This window comes from Drosophila innubila (genome assembly GCF_004354385.1).
Source record: "Drosophila innubila isolate TH190305 chromosome 3L unlocalized genomic scaffold, UK_Dinn_1.0 0_D_3L, whole genome shotgun sequence".
NCBI classification, from domain to species: domain Eukaryota; kingdom Metazoa; phylum Arthropoda; class Insecta; order Diptera; family Drosophilidae; genus Drosophila; species Drosophila innubila.
The window spans coordinates 9,387,474-9,408,076 of record NW_022995376.1 but is presented as its reverse complement, the minus strand read 5'-3'; the positions used below and the strand labels follow the sequence as shown (position 1 = coordinate 9,408,076).

The 20,603-nt window shown below is 37.9% G+C and overlaps 2 protein-coding genes and 1 long non-coding RNA gene across 8 annotated transcripts in view; 2 read left to right on the top strand and 1 right to left on the bottom strand.

Annotated features, from left to right (window-relative positions):
• Nucleotides 1-20,603, top strand: part of LOC117787276 (putative uncharacterized protein DDB_G0277255) — a 34,284-nt gene extending 13,681 nt beyond the window's left edge. Inside the window, exons 5-11 of one of the 6 annotated variants that reach the window (XM_034625761.1) lie at nt 4,999-6,178; nt 6,212-7,054; nt 7,384-7,636; nt 7,698-7,784; nt 7,847-8,014; nt 8,078-8,306; nt 8,367-11,606. In XM_034625761.1, the coding sequence (XP_034481652.1) occupies nt 4,999-6,178; nt 6,212-7,054; nt 7,384-7,636; nt 7,698-7,784; nt 7,847-8,014; nt 8,078-8,306; nt 8,367-8,722 (3,116 nt within the window). In that variant the 3' untranslated portion in view covers nt 8,723-11,606. Of the gene's footprint in view, nt 1-4,998; nt 7,055-7,383; nt 7,637-7,697; nt 7,785-7,846; nt 8,015-8,077; nt 8,307-8,366; nt 11,607-19,746 lie in introns of those variants that run through there. The other 5 variants (XM_034625762.1, XM_034625760.1, XM_034625765.1 and 2 more) reach the window with 5 other exon arrangements.
• LOC117787281 lies at nt 192-2,776 on the bottom strand. Its single transcript, XR_004617678.1, has 2 exons — nt 2,694-2,776; nt 192-605 (listed from the first exon to the last, which is right to left on the bottom strand). It is a non-coding gene; the product is annotated as an uncharacterized LOC117787281 (long non-coding RNA).
• LOC117787279 (glycoprotein-N-acetylgalactosamine 3-beta-galactosyltransferase 1-like) lies at nt 12,733-14,617 on the top strand. Its single transcript, XM_034625768.1, has 3 exons — nt 12,733-13,515; nt 13,570-13,939; nt 13,997-14,617. The coding sequence occupies exons 1-3, from the start codon at nt 13,082-13,084 to the stop codon at nt 14,204-14,206; spliced, it is 1,014 nt and encodes a 337-aa protein (XP_034481659.1). The 5' UTR covers nt 12,733-13,081; the 3' UTR covers nt 14,207-14,617.

The following is a 20,603-nucleotide window of genomic DNA, read 5'->3' as shown; positions in this document are numbered from 1 at the left end:
TTTAACGATGCACTTTTTACGCTACGAGTTTTCCCTCATATATGTATTTACAGTAGCATATACATACAAACATATAGTATACTAGATTTCTGAGTATGTATACATGCACATCCGAAGCCTCTGCCAATATTAAATAGATACAATTTACAAAATGACGCAGTTTTGTCGCTGCCTGCTTCTATATCATTTTATTTTTGTTTTTATTTTTATTTTTATTTTGCTTTTGTGTTGTGCTTTACTTGTTGCTTTCAGTATGCATCGATTTGTAGCTTATTTCCCCGTTGAGATTGCTGTTGTTGTTGCTGCTGCTGGCCTCTGTTGTACCTGCTAAGATACATTTGTATCTAGTAGATGACATTGCTCAATGAGCTGCTCTGCCCACGCGCCAACTGTTATACGCATTTATATGTTAATGCCAGCAGGATATACACCGAGCGAATGTCTGTCCTTGTTGTTGTGATCCTGTTAATGTTACTGCCATTGATATCCTTCCTTTCTCATTTCACTTTTTGCAGTTGTCAAGCTGTCAGTATTGCTTTCAGTTATCCTTTAACGCTCTGTATTCCCTATCTTCCCCCGCATCGATGCTTATCAGTCTCACAATACTTGGAAAAAAAGGGGAAGAAGAAACACAAAGTATTCAGAAGAATGGCTTAATATAATCACCGCCCACTTTACTCAGTTGTTGTCGTTGTTGTCGTCGCCAATGGTCTCAGTCGTAAATAATTTGTTGGCTAGTTCTACCTTCATTGATAAGAAAAACGTTTTACGGTTCTTTAGCCGTTTGTTTGTTTTTACTGTTGACAGGTGTTGTTGTTGTTGTGGTGGTGGTGTTGGGTCTGGTATAGACGAAGGTCGCGTGCCGCGTTTGTCGTCTTTGAGAATTATGCAATTTTCTTTGGCTTATTGTTTACTGCAGCCAATTCTGTGCTTTGACTATTACTTATTGTAAATTGACACAAATGAATTCAATTGAATTGCAGCAGCAACAACAATTTAGTATAACAACAAAGAGTAAAAGAGTAATGGGGCATCTGCCACAGGGTGTTTCATTCAATTTGCCGCTGTTGCCAGGCAGATAAAATTGAACGCATTTTGTGTATTTACTCTTGTTGTTTGTCATCGCAGTCAACCGCCCATAATACGATGAATTGTTGGCCAGATTCGTTATCAATATTTATAACAACAACAATAACAACTAATGAGCAAACCACGTGCGCGGCAATACTTTGACATAACACTTTATTTGTTTATTGCATTTATGCTTTCAACTTTTCGCTGCAATAAACTATGAAAATAGATACAATATTAATTTAATTCAGTTATTTACTTTAGTAATTAAAATTATTTCTACAGCGCATAGTTTTATAGGGTATACGCAAATTGTCTGATTCAGCTGGGTATCTTTTAGTCATTCATGGCTTTGTTCTTGCCATGCTATTGTTATTGTCGAATCATTCAAAGTGACTAATTTTGTTTTGCTCTGTTGTAATGATACACAATTGTTTATATTGTGATATATTGCTTAATTATATTAGTAACATTTATAAAGAAAAAGCAATGCATTAAATAAACAATTATGTTTCACTAAATATTTTATCTACTGGTCGTACGATAGCAAAAAAGTCTGAATGAATTTTATTTGAGTTTGTTTTGGGCAGTTTCAGCTTTAGTTTTCTGTTATTCTGAGTTGCTTTTCGGGTTTAAAGATAAAAGAGTTTGTGCTAAAGTTCATTTATGATAAACACAATTGAATTGAATGATTCATTTCTTCTTGTTGATTGTGAATATTTTGTTTATTCATCAGAGAGTTTTATTGTTTGACTTAGATATAAGTTTTTATTTTTATATATTGATATTATAATTAAATTAAATTTCTATTTCTAATATTCAGCTCAATTGGAACTTAATTCTTTGCTCTCTCAGATATTTTCCACAATTGCTTAAAATTCATAAGCCAACACACAAATTAGTTGAATGCGGCGGCAATCGTTGTTATTGTAATCATCAATGTTGTTTTTGTTATTGTTATTGCTTTTGCTGCTGCTAATAAAAATTGAATAAAATCGCGCGTTCAATAACAACCTAGTAGAGAAATAGGATAGGGAGGGGAGGGGCAGACAGAGAGACAGACAATGTCTCAGCCCCGCTCGTCCCATTTGGGGGCTGCACTCCAAGCTGATGACCCCGTTTAGTCAGTTTGCTGGATAGGAAAATCAATTAAATATCAAATAGGATTGCACAACAACAACAACAACAACAACAAATAGTAACAAAATCTCAATTGTTCAAATGCTTCTCTCGCAACAAATTCATTTGCGTAATGAACATAAACTGTCATACGATATGTAGCACAGTTTTTCTATAGTGAAATTGAAAGCGAAATTGTCCAGTCAAGTGGAGGAGACATAAAACTGTTCTAATGCACTCACCCCACACCCTCTTTATGTCCCTCCCCCTTCAACTCTCCCTCTTTCCCCCCTTAAACGTTCGCTTCATGTGCTAAAGTGAAGTACAGTTGCGTTTGTTTGTCGTTTTTTTGTGTCGTGACGATTTCCTTGCTTGCATTGTTGCATTTAACTTTTCGTTGTTATTGTTGCTGCTGCTGCTGTCTTCTATTATTAGCCGTAACATGTTTGCTTGTTGTTGTTGCTGCTGCAGTTGTTATTATAACTGACTTTGTTGTAATTTACCTGTGCACTCATGTCTGTAATTATCAAGCGAACCTTGTGACAATGCAGGTCTCTCATCGTCGCACCCAAATCTGACACCCCTGTCACAATTAATATTATTTTAATTTATACTTAGTATAGTTAATACTTTTTTATAAGTGCATACAAAATGAGTGAATTCTCTCAGTGTGTATGTGTGTGTGTGTAAAGTTGTTCAATAAATTTCCATTTCATTTTTGAGAGTTCCATTCCATTTCTCATATTCTATTTATTGTTGGCTCTCGTTATACGCTAATTGAAATTAATTAACACATTGAACACAGTATTCTGAATTCCTATACTCGGGCTTGTTGTTGTTGTTGTTGTTGGAAATCCGATTCTAACTGGGGTTGCTCTGCTTCTTTTTTTATTTGTCATATGACGTTATGGGGTAAATAAAATATAACATTTAACATCGCCTTTTAATTGTACACTGAAAGCATTCGTTATGACCCAGACGCTAATGAAACTTTAAATAGATTGTGGCCAAAGAAATTGTTAATACATTTCCTAATTGTCAATGGCCTACATGTGCCTCCTCTCTGACATGTGCCAAAAAAAAAAGAAAGAAAAAAAGAGGAGGCCTGTTTCCTCCGCTAATAACTGATCACAAGTCATGGAAGTTTTGGAATTTCAAATTCATATGACAGATAGAAGTAAGCAATTGAGTATTAAGTCAACTTGTGAATGATTTTTAATGTTGCTTTATTCGATGAAATTGAATTTGTGAGTCTGAGAAGAAAAGGAAATTTATTGTCAAGCGCTAAACTGATATACCATTGGAATACCATTTTATTCTTAAGTGTATGTATTATTCTATTTTATTCAATGCTGAAGAAGTCAAAATTGATGAGCTTAATTTGTTTTTTTATAACAGAATCAAGAGTTTTTATCATTAAGATATCATATTTTTATTAGCATATTCGCTTTGTTAAGTAAAGTGAGAGGTGTCTATCAAGAACAAACAGAGATAAATTTAAGTTTTGCAATTCTTAAATTGAACTTTTAAATTCAGATTACTTTACTTACTTTCTGTTGAATTTATTTCCATTATTATTACTTTTGTTGCAATGTTTTGATTGCGTGTTACATCAGTTGATCAGCTGTGCAAACTTTTCTCTGTCTGTGCTCCACTTTCCAGCATTTTCCCACACTCACACCCCAATCTTAAATCTCCAATGACCATGTGAGTAAAACAGCCTTGTCCAGCCTCATTATCAAGTGTTAATATTTACAGCGAGTAATTGTAAGTACTTGGGGGCCGAGACCTCAATGCAGAAGCAGCACCTCATTTTTATTTTCATTCTCAATACATATCAGCTGGGATTATTAATTAGGCATTTATTATTGGCAAATAGCAGCATCTCGTGTGAAACTGATAATGTTGTGTACTTTTACCCCCCGCCTCGTGGCTTATCAATAAATAATATTGGGCTGGTTTATCAACAAGTCCAATTCTTTCTTGTGATTTACTAATAATAAAGTCGTTTGTCCAAATGAAATTTATAGAACTCTTGACGGATAAAACGACACATACAAACATACTTGAAAATGACATGGATTAGGTTGTGTTATTTTCTATTTACTGTAAATGGCTGACAAATTGATTGGACAGCAACAGTAACAGCAACAGCAACAGCAACTAACGGCGATATGTGGCATGCCTTATCGCCGAACAGTAACAACTGTTGTCGTCGGGACAACTTTGTGAACCATTGTGTTTATTGTGACAGTAATCTCTAGTACCCTGGTTGTTGTTGTTGTAGATCTTGTTGTTCTTGTTAGACGTGCCCGATTAAAGTGCAGTGTTAAGCGAGAATATTAGGTTCCGTATTCTATTTACTCGATTACTGATCAGGCGGATCTCTATTGTCTTTGTTGATTAGCGTTGTGTGAACTAATTTCATATTGACTTTTTGCTATTATGAGCTACATTTACCATATATATATTTATAAGTATACAGATATTTATTTTTACACAATTTTTACCCCTAAATTACTGAATTTCAAACAAACAAATCAATTAAAAAATCAGCCTGAAATTTTTGATAAAAACAACATCCGAGCCGTATAAAAAGATCTCATTTAACATCAATTGGTACCAATTATGATGATATTGTAAATTATTATGTATGCATTTTGGATTATGTGTTGCTGTTGTTGATTGTAACCTTTTAAAAACAGCAACACTCGTCAGAACTTGACCTGCAGATAACTCTAAAATATTTATAAGTTCTATATAAAGTAGAGTTTACTTAAATCCAAGAAATTCTCTTTTCTTTTACAGTTGATAAAACGCTGGTCAGCAACAACAACAACAAGAGCAACAACTCCAACTGCGAGACGATTTTGGATGAAACTTTGATTGCCAGCAGCGAGAAGCAGCAGCAACTGGAGCTGGAATATCAGCAGCAGCAACAACAACAGCAGCAGCAACAACAACAGCAACAGTCATCCAATTTGGTTGTTACCGTTGCCACTGTAGCGCCACAGCAACAGCAACCGTCTGTCGCTGCAGCAATTGCACCTGCACCACAACAACATCAGCAACAACAAACTTCACCAGTTGTGCTGCAGCAACAACAGCAACAGCCTCAGCAACAACCTGCTCAACAACAGCAAACACAGCCAGCACACACGTCTAGCTACAATGAGCAAAATGCACCGCAGCAACTTGGCCATCAGCAGCCACAGCAGCAACAACCGCCACAGCAGCAGCAACGTAAGCCGCCTCAGCAGCAATACAACAATAATTCACAACAACAAGTGCGTCGCAAATACTCCTCGGAGTACAGTCATCAGCAGCACCACCATCACCACCATCAGGGCAGCAATGACACCGCCATACAAACCACCAAAACAATGTCCTGGACAAACTCCGCACAGCATAAGAAATCCACGCAGTCGGTGGCGGTGACAGCCTCACCGAATACTGTGAACAATGGCGGTGCTGCAACGGCTGCCACAGCTGCAGCAGCAGCAGCAGCACCACCAGCCGCTGGTGGTGCAAGCAGCGGCTTTAATAAGTCATCGAGTGGCTCCAGTGGCGGTGGTTATAGTCATCCCACCAAGACATATACAAATCAGCAGCACTACCAGCAACAGCAGCAACACTACCATACCAACTACAACAATAACAATAACAGCAACAACAGTAATAACAATAACAGTAATAACAGCAGCAGCAACAGCAACAGTAACAACAACAATCAGCCACAAATGCGCACATACGGCACAATGAAAGTGCCCTCATCGCCGGTGGCAATCACAGCTCCGCCGCTGGAGCGCAAAATTAGTGGTCAACAGCAGCAGCAACAACAACAGAGCAGCAGCAATGCAGCAACAACAACAACTACCTCAACGGCAAGCATCACAGCAACGCCACAGCAGATACAGCAACAGACGTCCATTGAAAGTCAGTCCAATAGCACAAAGAATGCGTCAGTGCTGCCCCAACAACAACAGCAACAACAGTCGCAACAACAGCAACCACAACAACCACCGCAGCAGCAACAACAACAGCAACAACCACAACATGCTGGCAAGTCATATGTGCAAAAGAACAAGCATGCCACACACAACTTCAGCAGCGAATCCACATCCTTCAGTGCAGCAGCATCCGCTGTGCCTGCACAGCCAGCTCTCAATTTGGCGCCACCAGCACCGCCAGCATCGCAGAGCAGCAGCAGTGGCGACAGTGGACAACCCTCGTGGGCTAGTCTATTTTCAAGCAACAAGCCTGTGGCTAAAGTGGCGCCCTACGAGGGCAACAAGTCCCAGCAACAACAACAGCAGCAGCAGCAGCAGCAACCACATCAGCAACAACAATTGCAACAGGCGCCAACGCAGCAGCAATCACATCAATTGCCCGCACAGCAACAACAATCACAGCAGCAACAATTGCCAGTAGCTACGCCTAGCTTGCAACATAGTCAGCCCAGCGTGCATCAGCAATTGCAATCGCCAACACCAGTGCCAGCGCCAACTGTACCGCTTGTTACACCCGGCACACTCTCCTATTCAGCTGCCTCGGCACAGGCTGTGCCACCAGTCGCTGTGTCTCCCGCCTCGGCGGCTATCAAGCCGCTGAAAGCGGAGCCAACGCGTGCCGCACAATTGGATGAGTGGACCAATAAATATGCCGAGTTTCTAACACGTCACAAAACCAACCTGACGCCCATCAGTCTGCGGCCACGTGGCTTGACCAATCGTTCCAACTATTGTTATATTAACTCGATACTTCAGGCACTGCTCGGTTGCTCGCCATTTTACAATCTGTTGAGGTCCATACCCAAGCAGGCGGCGGTAATGAGCGAGGTGAAGACACCCACCGTGAATGCCATGTAAGTGACCCAGTTTGTTTTATTAGTCAGCCCCATATTACGCTTTCTCAGTGCCACAGGCAAGTCAACAGACGCCTCGACGCCAATAACCAGCTGGCGTCTGTGTTACGCCTGTGGCATAACAATTGGCATTGGCCTCTTAGACGTGCCTTGGTTGCCTCCGTTTTGGATGCAATCTTTGCTTAACGTCGAGGCCGAAGCATGTGCATCGTGTTACGCATGAACGCCTCATCGATGGCTTCATGTGATGCTTCTTGCACGCACACTACAACATTTCAAATACACGTATATATCCTTATTATAATATGCATTCCGTGTTATCCTTTTAGGATGTCCTTTATGACAAATTTCTCATCGCTGCCCGGCGGCTCTCGCTTGCGTTTGAACAACAACAAAGCTGCACAGATTAAGGGCAAGGATGAGTTTGCTGGCGTCGATCTGCAGTGCGAATCGGCCTTTGAGCCCACCGAAATATACAAGTTGTGGAACGACAGTCGCGAGGAGCATGTGGAGGGCAGACAGGAGGATGCCGAAGAGTTTTTGGGTTATGTGTTGAATAAACTCAACGATGAGATGCTGGAAGTAAGTGCAATAATAAATAAAGAAATTCCCGAATCTAATTTACTTTTGTTTCATTTCTTAGGTAATTAAGCTGATTGCCAAGCCAAGTGCTCAACAGAACGGCGAGGAGCAGGAACAAGAGCAGGAAGATGGCGGCGATGTCTGGCAGGTGAGTTCTAATGCATATTTATCTTTGTGTTGCTTATTAAATTTCCACATCAATATTTTCAGATGATCTGCAACAATCGCAACAAGGGCAGCGTTACACGCCAAACAGACTTTGGACGCACTCCGCTAAGCGACATCTTTCGAGGTGAATTGCGTTCGCGTCTGCAACGCGAGGGTGAACACTCCACGGATGTTATACAGCCATTCTTCACGCTGCAACTGAATATTGAAGTGAGTGGGCTTTGCTTAAAAAATAGTATAACTTTGCTAATAATATTATTTCTCAACCGACAGAAAGCCGCTTCTGTGAAGGAAGCTTTGGAGATACTTGTAGGACGAGATCAACTTGAGGGCGTCACTGGCAGCAAGACCAAACAGGAAGTGGTCGCATGGCAACAAATGACACTGGAGAAGTTGCCCGTTGTGCTGATATTGCATTTAAAATACTTTGACTATAGATCCGATGGCTGCACAAAAATCCTGAAGAAGGTTGAATTCCCTGTGGAGCTCAAAATCGATGCCAGTGAGTGAAAATTTGATAACACTCTGTGCACTTGACTCATATATGTTTCTCCTTTTGCAGAGATACTTGGTTCTAAGAAGACCTCGCAAAAGCAGCGGGCCTATCGCTTATTTGCCGTGGTCTACCACGACGGCAAGGAGGCCTCAAAGGGCCATTATATAACGGACGTGTTCCACACTGGCTACAATTGCTGGCTGCGCTATGACGATAGCTCGGTAAAACCGATCGGCGAGAAGCAAGTGTTGCAGCCGCACACGCCGCGTGTGCCTTATCTACTCTACTATCGCCGTTTCGATACCCTGCCACAAACGCAGGCCAGCAATGGCGGCGGTGCCTCAGTGGGCACCTCCAATAGTCATGCGTCGTCAGGTGGTGCGTCCAACACAGCAGCTGCAAACTCGGCGAATAATAAATGAAACTAAGTTGTCAACAATTGTATGGCATAACAAAGTATATTAGGCGTGCCACAGTTTGGTTTTCTATGCATATACAATTTAACAATTATATATTATATATTTAAATGCCTATATGTAAGCCCAAAGTCCAAAGCGCATGTAAGTGTGAATGGTAGTTGTATATGTGTGCTGTATGCGTGTGTGTGTGTGGGTGTGTGTCGTTGTAAGTTTAAAATAAATACAAAACTCCTAGCTATAAGCATTAGCCGTAGCATTAAGTTGATAACAGTTTAGTTGTGCGACAAAGCATAAAAAAAAAATATATACAAACAAACAATTCGTTGAAACGAAATCTTTGTACAAAGGTACCGCATGAGTTAACTAAACAGCGAGCAAATTATCATATACATAAATAAATATAAAACTAGTTGCTATTAGTTAAACCTGCCAATATATCAGCATGCCCAATTTTCCACAAAAAAAAACAATTTTTCTATAATATATGGCACAAACTGCAGCCGTGCATTATAAACACATAAATAGTTAGTAGACCTCTTCTATATGACAAACATTTAGAGCTCTATATGTACATACAATAGATATACATATACGATATATATATATTTATAGTGTAACTATAGGAATTTGATTTCTTTTGTAATTGTTTATGGCATGCAAAATGCATTTAGGCGCCAGAGCAAACGATCAGCCGTTTATCGAGTATAAATCACAATATATATTGAAATGCTTTGAATATGCTTTAAAAAACAAACAAACAAATTAACAAACCTTTTGTATTCAATACAAGACAAAAAAAAACAACAATGGAATACGTAGGCATTATTTTGTGTATAAGTCGAAATAAGTTAACAACAACAAAACTATAATAAAACCACACACATTTAAGAAGTTATCGCGTTCATTTCATAATTTATTTCGTTTGTTGCTTAGTTTAAATCACATACAATCATTTATATCACATATTTACTTTTATTTCTTTTCACATTGATTTTGTACCTTTAATGATATTTTAGTGTCACTTGCGTCAAACTGCTAAATCGGTCTACACGTTAATAAATTGATAAATATTAAAATTTTTTTATAAGTAAAATTATTTAATATGTAAATTAACTTATCAAGTTTCATGTTTCGTAAACAACTACAACTAATCAATTTTCTAGTTGTTGCATCAGCAAATTACATAAATACTTGCATATTTTAATTTTTAACGCATACACTTACAATAGCTATAAATAACGTGCCAATGTTAAAATTCGATAAAAGTAAACAACAATAAAATACAAAAATATATGAATTCTGTGTCACATAAGTAATAACACACGATTTTGATACATTTCGTAGTCAGTGACAAATTTAAGGAATATGTTGGTTAACAAAAAAAAAATAGTTACGAAAATTTGTTAATTAAGTTTTGTATTTGGTAATATTAAATATACTTACGAGAAAATCTATGAAAACTATAGGAAATGTGCTGTAAATTGCTGGACTACGATATAACTCCTTACATCTGAAAGTAACCTTTATTTGTTATCCCCATTTCTGCTTTGAATACTTAACCTAAATAAGGAAAATTCTTTGACAAAATATTTGCCAAAGTTTAATTTCGAGTATTCTTCAGAAAATGTTTTGTTTATACCTACTAAGAATGTTAATTAGAAATTTCTCGAAAGCCAAGTCAAGATGTCAGCGCATTGAATGTAAAAAAAAAAAAACAAAAACAGCAAGAGAACTTGAAATATTCAAGTATTTAGTAGTAATATATTATATAATGATACATATATTATATATTATGTATGTATTTAGAAACCAGTAATATATGTTTTGATGTTACACATATATATGAATTATTTGTAAGCCAAATTATAGCAAAACATTTTTTTCTATAGAAATTTTACAGCGTCTGCGCTTTGCTAGTTACAAATAGGTTCCTAAACTTGCGAGGAAAATTACACCACAACAAACATAAACAAGAACTTTATTAAATATTGATAAAGAGAAAACAAACGAAAATTACAATGCATAGTGAAGTAATGAAAAACAAAAGCAAAAACAATAATATTAGTACTTGTAGTTTAAAGCCAAGCTAACAACATATTAAATGTAAACAATATTATACATACACATACATATAAATTAAATTTATACAAAAAAAAAAAACAAAAAAAGGAAACTAACGTAAAAATCAAAAGAAAATATGAGGAATTTCATTTTCATACAAGTATACACATACAACATATATATTTTTTCAAGCGAAATTAACATGTTCAACATACATCGCATCTAAAATATGAAAAATTATAAAATAGTAACCAAAACTAAAGACGTAATAGTTTTACATTTTTTGACATAAAAGTTGTTTTATATATTAATGGAATACTCTAGAATGAAGCCAATGTAAATTCATATTAATTATTACATTATTATTTTTTTTTGATATAGGCATTAAAATTTCTCTCCATTATTTTATAATCAGTTCACATATTTAATATTTTTTAGCTTGTGTTTTTTTTTCGAATTTTTGTTGCATTCTCTTTTAATATTATTTTGCTTTTGGCGCTAGGGCGACTCGTTTTTGCCTTGATTCATGTTTTAGTTCTTAAGTAGTTTCTAAGGCTGTGTAACTAACTAAATACATACATATACATATTCTACTATAAGCAAAACAAAATTTAACATTGTTTAAGCCGGAATAAGTACAGAAATCAGAACTTCTTGTGTTGACTTTGCCTAACGATTATTGTTTACTTATGATTTCCTGTTATTGAGCTAAATGTTGTGACTCTAGAAAGAATGAAAGTGAAAGTAAAGTAAAAGTAATGAGAATTGGCAAGTGCACTTACTAAGCGTATAATCAAAGTACGATAAAACCATTAAGATATACAAAGTAAATGAAAGAAGTTTAAGTAAATATATTAAACACTTAAACTAAACAACAAAATCAGCATTCAAACTAAAGTTAAAGCTAAATTTTTTGTAAACATTTTCTAATGTGAATGAGAGTGGTGTAGATCAAACAGAAGATGTAATTTTCAACAATTTACAAACTGTTAACAAAAACGAAGAACGAAACATGTAACAAGACATACAAAGACGTTTAACTAAACGGAAATAATAACAAAAAAATAATAATAAAAAAAAAACAAAAAAAACAGCAACAAATCGTAATAAATTAGTCCACATTTAGTCTAAAAAAATACGAATTGAAAAGTTGTACTAACTAAAATTAAACATACCTATTATAATTTGTAAAATGATAAATCAACAGAAACTAAATTTAAAACGAAAATTAACTAGCAATAAAATAAATAATACTATTACCAATAATGTTTGTTTCTCAAAAGGGAGGAGAGGAAAGTGAAAGGAGACAATTCGAGAGAGTCGCTAATAAATAATAATAATCGCATGCAGGTGTAGGTCAAAACCATCACGACAAGAAGACGCTCAAAACCGGTTATCTGCCAAAAAAAAAAAAGTACAAACATAAGCATCAACCAAATTGCAATTGGGGGCTAGCTGATAAATAAATACACTACAGAGTCTTACTCAAATTATTTTATTAAATCTCTTGATATTTCATTTATTAATAAAATTCAGATATCACATCCAATTTTGTATTAAAAAAAGATCTTTAGCCGTCAGTTGCTCCAAACTATGTAACTTATTTAGACATTTTGCTATATCCAAGTTACATTGCTTTTGAAAATTTCAATATTTACTGCTGTCGTTACCAACATGTTCCATTCAACAACATTCCCCACTCCCCAAGCGATCTTAACGCTCCAACACGTTTCAAACTGTAATAAGAATTCAACATAACCATTTCAACATGTTCTATTTCATTGTATTCAGTATCAAAATTCTTTGTTCTTATTAGCAACATGTTCCATTCAAAGCGTTTCCGCCGTAAACAATGCTTCTCAAACTGACTGAATTCAACATTCCGCCTTCTTATTAGCAACATGTTCCATTCCATGAAAGTGGCTAAGAAAATCTTAACGCTTCGACGCCTCTCAAACTGTATGAAGAAATCAACATTCCCTCGCTTAGAGAGGGCAATACAACAACTCTGTTTTTTTTTCAAAATATTTGTTGAAGTCAGGCAAACGACGTCTTCAGCGAGTTGTGATTCATTTGTTATGCGAATCACAAACGAAACAGACAACAGAAAACCCGTTTTTAACTTGGCTCTCGCGCTGTCTCTACAATGTAATACCAATTTGAAGAGACCCTCTTCCATCTGAGCTGTGAAACAGTCGCGAATCAGCCGAAGACGGAGACACTTTGACAAAATGCACAGACAGCAGCTGCAGCAGCTAAGGATTTCGTAAGATCACAAGATCTCGGCACTGATTCATCGGAATGTATCGGAATGTGCTGTGTCTGGTGCTGGGCCTAATCGTGGGCATGCAGTTGACCGAGTTCTGGGGCTATATGACGTACACAACAGAGGAATATGAGAGCACAGCCATTGCAGTGGACACTGCCGTGCCCACCTTGCCACTGAAGGTATCGCTGGCGGATTGGCTTTATCAAGAGACACGTGTGCTGTGCCTGGTCTTGACCATGCCAAAGGATCATCAAACAAAGGCAGCCAAGGTGAAGTCGACGTGGGGAGCCCGTTGCAATAAGCTCATCTTTATGTCCAGCCAAGACGACGCTAAACTGGGCGCTGTCAATCTCAATGTGACCGAGAATCGCAGCAACTTGTATGCCAAAGTGCGAGCGGGTTTGGCCTATGCCTATGAGCATTATGTGGAGGATTACGACTGGTTTCTCAAGGCGGATGACGACACGTAAGTCGTGCTGTTTCCACTTATTTACTTTGCTTATTCCCCTCTACATTTCAGTTACGTAATCATGGAGAATCTGCGGCACTTTCTATATCCCTACGATCCCGAGGCAGCTGTCTACTTTGGCTATCGCTTTCGCACAACTTATCCACATGGTTACATGTCTGGTGGTGCTGGTTATGTGCTCAGTCGTGATGCACTGCGTCGCCTCAATCTCTTTGCTCTGAATAACACCAAGTTTTGTCCGCCAAGCAGCCGCCCAGAAGACAGACAAATTGGCTACTGTTTGTTGAATGTGGGCGTGGTCGCTGGAAATACCAGGGATGACACGGGTCACGAACGTTTCTTGCCCCTTAACCCTCGACATCTGATGCCTCAATTACAGCCTGGCACTTGGCTCGACAAGACCTTTTACTTTAAGATGAATGTAAGTTGTCAGAATATCAAATATTTTTAAAAACAATAATTTATTTATGTCTTACAGTATAGCGACTGCTGTTCCGACACGAGCATTAGCTTTCATTATAGCAAGAGCTATGACTTTGATATGTATGAATATTTCCTATACAAGCTGCGAGTCTTGGGCCTACCAGAAACATCGTATACCTTACCCAAGCGACTGGACTATAAACAGATGGAGGAGAAGTTGCAATATTGGAATGAACAAGTCTCGGATAATAATGCAGAATTATGATGAGAAGAGAATGATATTCGAATTTTTGAATAGGATAATATAACAAACAGTTCGATAACAAATTACGATATATAAATGAAAAATTCTGAGATTGTAATCAAAAATCTGTATAAAAAGAGGTAATTAAGCAAATCTCAGATAATAATGAATAATTGTGATGAAAACATGTCAAATATGTAAATTGTAATGAGATAAACTCAGATAATGATGAGCTACTATAGAGGAAAGAGACTCGCATATTTGAGTAACTAATTTTAAAAATAACTCTAAGATATTATAGCTGTGCCAGAACTGTATAACGAAAAGAATAACTTCATAGAGACCTTGATAAATTGTATAGGCGTATTGATATACTTAAAGTAATTGCCCGACTTTGTGTAAATAAATAAAGAGACTCATAGCTGAAACTAAGATTTATTTGACAACGAAACAAACAATCGCATGTTTTGCCAGAGAGCACTGAGACAGAGACAGAGACAGAGACAGAAAGTTTAGCTGTCCATTGGCAGAGCTTTGGCCATTTGTCAATGGAGTCGGGTGGGTAACAATTGAAGACCCCTGCTTTAAAGCCCAATTTATCACAAAGACGTCGGCCGCGTGCCGTGTTCCCTGGCGCCGTTCAATTCGACCGCCTCTAAGGATTAGAGGAAAGACAGGGGCGAGTTGAGAGAGGATTGCAACAAATACGAATATTGGAATCGAGAACCGGAAAATCGAGCGAAACGTGCCAAACACGTGAAAAATACCTGGGGATCAGAGTTGCTTTCATTATTGTTGTTTTTCTTGTTGCATCCGCGTCGCTATTGTTGTTATTTATGAGCATCGAAATGAGCTGAAACTGCAGCACAATTTCCAGCAATTTAGGGTGGAGATTGGTGGCACGCGAGGCAAGCCTCACCTCACTACAAGGATAAGGATAAACTCGTTTTTGGCAAAAGCCAGAAACAGCAGCTGCCACATTGAAAACCAGACTCAGTCGAGCTGTAAATGTTATGTAAAATGTGTTACACATTTACGAGCCCATTGTACATGTGTATGTGTGCCGCTATCTAACGAGGGGTTGCCTTACTTCTCGGAACGTGTCCTGGAACGTGCCCTAACTGTGCCTTTGCGCCTGCGTAGCCGCGCCTTTTGTTAGCTTAATTTCCATATTTGCATAAATAAATAAATACGTATTGTTGATTTGGAACAGTTGGCACCGAGAGCTTTATCTAGTATACCTCATGCAAATGCCCATGTAGATTGAACACGTGTCCTGGCCAACAAGCCGTGAACATGCAAATGTCGAGCGGGGAGAACTACGGCTAGACATGAAACCATAACAGCATGACAGATTTCTATAATGATGGAGTGTTATCAGTGGCATGCCGCGGGGCGAGCAACTGATAAGCGCTCGACAGATGCTAAGCTTGTTTAGCTGCGGAAAGATCAGAGAGATACACTTGAAAACCCTTTGAAATGACTTCACTACAGCTGAACCAAAGGTTCTTCAGAAACTCTGGGATTTTTTAATGATAGCAGATGAAAAAGTAAAGGCTTTACAATTTAAAAAATGTATTGTTTTGGAAATCATTTACAGACAATCAAAATAGACAGATTCTTAAGATTCCGTATAATAAGCTGTAAAAATTAGTAGGAAGACTGTAGTTTTATTAGAGTAACTAAGACTTGTGTGTAATTTTTTATTTACTTAACTTCAACTAAAAGCTGTCAACAATAAAAAATTGTCTAACATTAAAAATAAAATAAAAAAATTATAAAATTTAAGCTTAAAAATTAAATTTATTTACTTCAAATAAAAATTGATAAGATATCAAGAGTCTTTTGAAATATTCATATGTAAAGAATACTGACAAAAGCACTGCAGCTGTTGTATTAAATTTGATGCTTTTCGTTGGTTAAATACTTGGATTTTCTTGATTTTACAACTCTGGAAGAAATCGATAGTTTACTTGAATATATGCCCAATTTTGCAAATTAAGTTTGTGCCACCAACGATGCCGCCTTGGCACGCCCTACACTTCAACTTTTACTGCTTCCCTTATTGTCATTGATAAACCCTTAAGTTGCTGGCACTCTTGAGTGCCGCAAATTGTCGGAATCATTCGCTTCTTAAAACCCAAGTCACAACTGGTCTCAGTTTACCCCTCAAGTTGGCCGCCTCACCGCAACGCCCATGTAATTAGTAGCATTCCATAGCTAACAATCGAGTCGAGTCGAGTCGATGTCCCTGCTCTCTTGGGCGACAGGCTGTCTGGCAGAGACTGTTTACACATTGCGAGGACGTTTTATAATCAATTTAATGGCTTCCCTGATGCAGAGCAAGCATAAAAAGGAACTACACTCAAGGTAGCACAGAAGCCGAAGACAATGTCGAGCCAAAAGGCATATGAATAAAAAGTCAACACCAGGGAATGTCCGTGGGCATTTCAATTTGTAGCTGCTGCCTAAAGTGAAACCTACAATTGGCACTTTCCAGCCAAGGAATTGCCCCTTTTTTCTTTTCTTTCCTTTCAATTCATTTTTTTTTCTTTTTTTTTTTTCTTGCAGCACCGCAACTCAATTAAGTGACGAAAGTTGAATGAAAACCCAAAAGGGCAAGCCAACAAACAGCTCACAAAAGGAGGGAGGTTGTCGGGCAGGCACCTCGCAAGTTCCGATAAGAAAGGCGGCTCTGAAAGAAACCGAGAAGGGTCGTCAGTGAAGCACATAAATGCCTGCGCAAAAGGGGCTGTGGTGACTCAACAATGTCTTGAACGTGTTGCTTCGCTTCCTGCGGCAAAGGAATGTTTCTTATAAGAATATCCAACTACCCCTAAAAAAAAGCAGAGGGTTTCCTTTAACTCTGGCGCGTGCCAAGGCAGCGAGAAGGAGAAGGGGAACAGGTCTAAGACGGAGACGGCGACAGTGACCATACCTGTAGCTGGAGAAGCATTCGAGTTGTGTTTTGGGCTGATGACGTTCATTACGATATCGTCTGTCTGCCGTCAACGTTGTCGCCTCGCAGTTCCGCCGTCTACATTTCTTGACAGCAAGGAGCCAGCAAGGAGCAGCTCTTCCAAGTCCTGTGACTCATTGGCGTGTCCGCGTCGCAAAGCGGAAGCGACTGCCAAAGCGGGCACTGCATTTTCTTTAACAGTTCTTAATTTTATTTCATTTTTTGTGTGTGTGTGTACATTACAGAAAACTAAAAACCAGCAATTACAGCACACGTGCAATATGCAAAAAGGACTCACAGCACTCGCTGGATACCGTGTAAAAGGAAGTGGCAGCGAAGCGTTAAATTGAAGCATGCCAAATCAATTAAAAATTTTAGTTGCTTGTTTGCCTGACAGTCTGGCATTGCTTCGGGCTTGTTGTTGCATGGCAACATAGTTTTTCAGTTATTATTTTAAGTTTTTTTTAAATATTTCTTTTTTTTCTTTTTTTGCTGAGCAACAATGTTGTTCCCGCATGCCAAACAACGTTATGCAGCTGTCGTTATTCGCTTATCGCAACAAAATAAAAATCAAAATACCTTTACACATGATTTATCAGGCATACGCGTGTGTGTGTGTGTGTGCCTGTCAATGTGTGCGTGTGTGAGTATGGGTTGCAGCTGCCGTCGCTCTTTGCTGCCCCCTTTTGGCATTTTTATTTTTTGGTTGCGATCGCCCTTGGCCGAAAAATGCTTATGCTATTTGCCCGAGAGTATAAAAATCAACCCTCTAACAACATTTTGGGGTGGCTTACTATCTACATTTGAGTGTATGTGTGTATGGACCAAACAATTTATTAGCAGCGCTCTCAATTATTTAGTTGTTGTTGCTTTTGTGCACATAAACTGCATGAAATTCTAAATTTTCTAATATCCAAAATGTGCTTTACCAAAAAATCTGACCATCTGAAATGCTAATGTTTCCAGTTGAAACACCCTCTGCTCCCTACTCGCTACTCCTAATTACCTCTGCATCTGCGTCTCTTTATAGTGTCCATGGGATTTAATGGACGTCGCGGGGTGCAACCAAATTGTTTAGTTCGAGCTCATATGCTAGATTTTTAGAGGCGAGCGCATTGAACTCTTTAACGACAAGTCTCTTCGAGTGGAACTAATGGAAATTGGTATAGCTGAGCGAGCTACAAATACGAGAACTAATTTATACAATCAAAATGTAGTGTAACATATTGAGCTACCATAGCCTAAGAGCAGAGCTTGTCAACTTAAATGTATATAGAAACATTGGTTTTGTTAAATTAAAATTTCAGTTTGGTTTATCTCGATAAAATCGGAAACCAAAATTTTCCCTTAGTTCCTACTAGATCAAACTTCCATAACTTTGTCAAAACTGCACCGATTTTCAAGCGGAATGTCATTTTGATCTTATTTTGGCCTCTTAATTCATTCTGCATTCAAATTTGATTAATTTTGTAAAAAAAAATATTTTTCTAAAAAACATGGGTTTGATGCTAAGGGTCCCCCCTGTGATATTTTGAAAATTGAAAATTTTAAATCTCAAGTTTTCACTTTTAATCAACTTCTTATATCATAATTAGTATAAAACAACACTTTTAACTTGATTTTGAGACCTTCCTTTTTTTTGTAAAAAATCATGGGAAATTGAACAAAAATTTTGACTTGTAAAGTTGCTAGGTCAAATGTTCGATCAACTTCAAACTTTCATAACTTTGTCAAAACTGGACCGATTTTCAAGCGGAATGTCGTTTTGACCTTGTTTTGGCCTTTTAATTCATTCTGCCTTCAAATTTAATTAAGTTTGTAAAAAAAATTATTTTTCTCAAAATCATAGGTTCGATGCTAAGGGTCCCCCCTTTGAAATTTTGAAAACTGAAAATTTTAAATCTCAAGTTTTCACTTTTAATCAACTTCTTTTATCATAATTAGTATAAAACAACACTTTTAACTTGATTCTGAGACCTTTAATTTTTATGTAAAAAATTATGGGAAATTGAACAAAAATTTTGACTTGTAAAGTTGCAAGGTCAAATGTTCGATCAACTTCAAACTTTCATAACTTTGTCAAAACTGGACCGATTTTCAAGCGAAATGTCATTTTGATCTTAATTTGGCCTTTAAATTTATTCTGCATTCAAGTTTAAATAAATTTCCTTAAAAAAAGTTTTTTTGCTTAAATGTTTTCATGTATTTCTCCCAATTTAAAAAAGAATACCCAATTTAAAAGTGCTTCTACTTCTATACATGTTCATTTTTTTCCCACCAACTGGCAACGGATGATCACAACAATTTGCGAATGATGACTAAAACCTGTAAACAGACTCAATTATCTTGGCATTTGAAGATAAACAAAGACAGACTTCGGTCTATTGCCACGTACTCGTATATGTATCTATAGCTCTGTTCAAACAAACTTTGCTCTTGATAAGCATCTGATAAGTGAACAATGTAAATCAGACTTTCCACAAACAAATTTACACAAGACGCCAAATCAAATCAAAACAAGCCAAGATGCTCAGACAGATAACATGAGTCTGGCTATATAAAGAGACTGGACTATCATTGACTATCAGTTAACAGAAACTAGTCGGAACAGCAACAGGATGCATTGCCTCACATTGGCATTGATTGCCATCTGCTGCCTGGGAGTAGGATTTGCAGCAGCTCCGGCAGCTCCGGCAGCTAATGCTGTAGCGAATCCCGTTGCTCCACGTAGTAATTTTTATTTGGACTTGAAGAGCATCGTTCGAAGTGTGCCTCACAAGCAGATTCAGAATTTGGTCAGAGCTTATACGCTTAATGATGCTGGATTCCAGGCGGTCATCAGGGAGATTAATACCCTGGCTGCTTACCGTCTACGCCTGCAACTCTTCAATATACCGGAGGTTCGTCAACTGCTCAATTGGCTGTCTCAGCAATTGATACTGTCAGGTGGATCCCTTGAAGTGTTCGATGATCTGGAGATAGAGATCAAGCTCTTCAACAAGTATCCACACTGGGCGCAGTCTGTAAATGGTGTTGCTGGTTTCGAGCAGGAGTTTAGATATGTGTATCCTCTTGAACTATTGCGCAATCTTCTGGAGTCCAGCGCCAAACAGAATCCCACCTTTGGCCAGTTCTGGGATCGCCTGGTGGCCCTTAAGCCGGTCTATGAACGCTTCACCAGTTTACCTCAAGCCACAGCATTTGTGAATCGTTTGCGTGCTTTGGGCGTGGATGTCAATGGCCTGGATGGAATTATACGTTATCAACTGGGCTGGAGCAATTCTACTATTCCCGACTATGAGTACCAAGATTATCTCGGTGCTGGATAATAATGGACCGAACGAATGACGACAGCAAAAGCGACCAGAGGGCAAGGAGATAGTAATTATTTCAAATGTTCCTTAATATCTTAACTAATACCAGTGCAGCATTATTGTATGAATTATATAATTACTAATA

Bases quoted from the DNA above. Each gene is read 5' to 3' on its own strand.
- LOC117787279 (XM_034625768.1), top strand. From the start codon at position 13,082: ATGTATCGGAATGTGCTGTGTCTGGTGCTGGGCCTAATCGTGGGCATG. The intron at 13,516-13,569 runs GTAAGTCGTGCT...TCTACATTTCAG, and splicing joins CTCAAGGCGGATGACGACAC to TTACGTAATCATGGAGAATC. The intron at 13,940-13,996 runs GTAAGTTGTCAG...TATGTCTTACAG, and splicing joins CCTTTTACTTTAAGATGAAT to TATAGCGACTGCTGTTCCGA.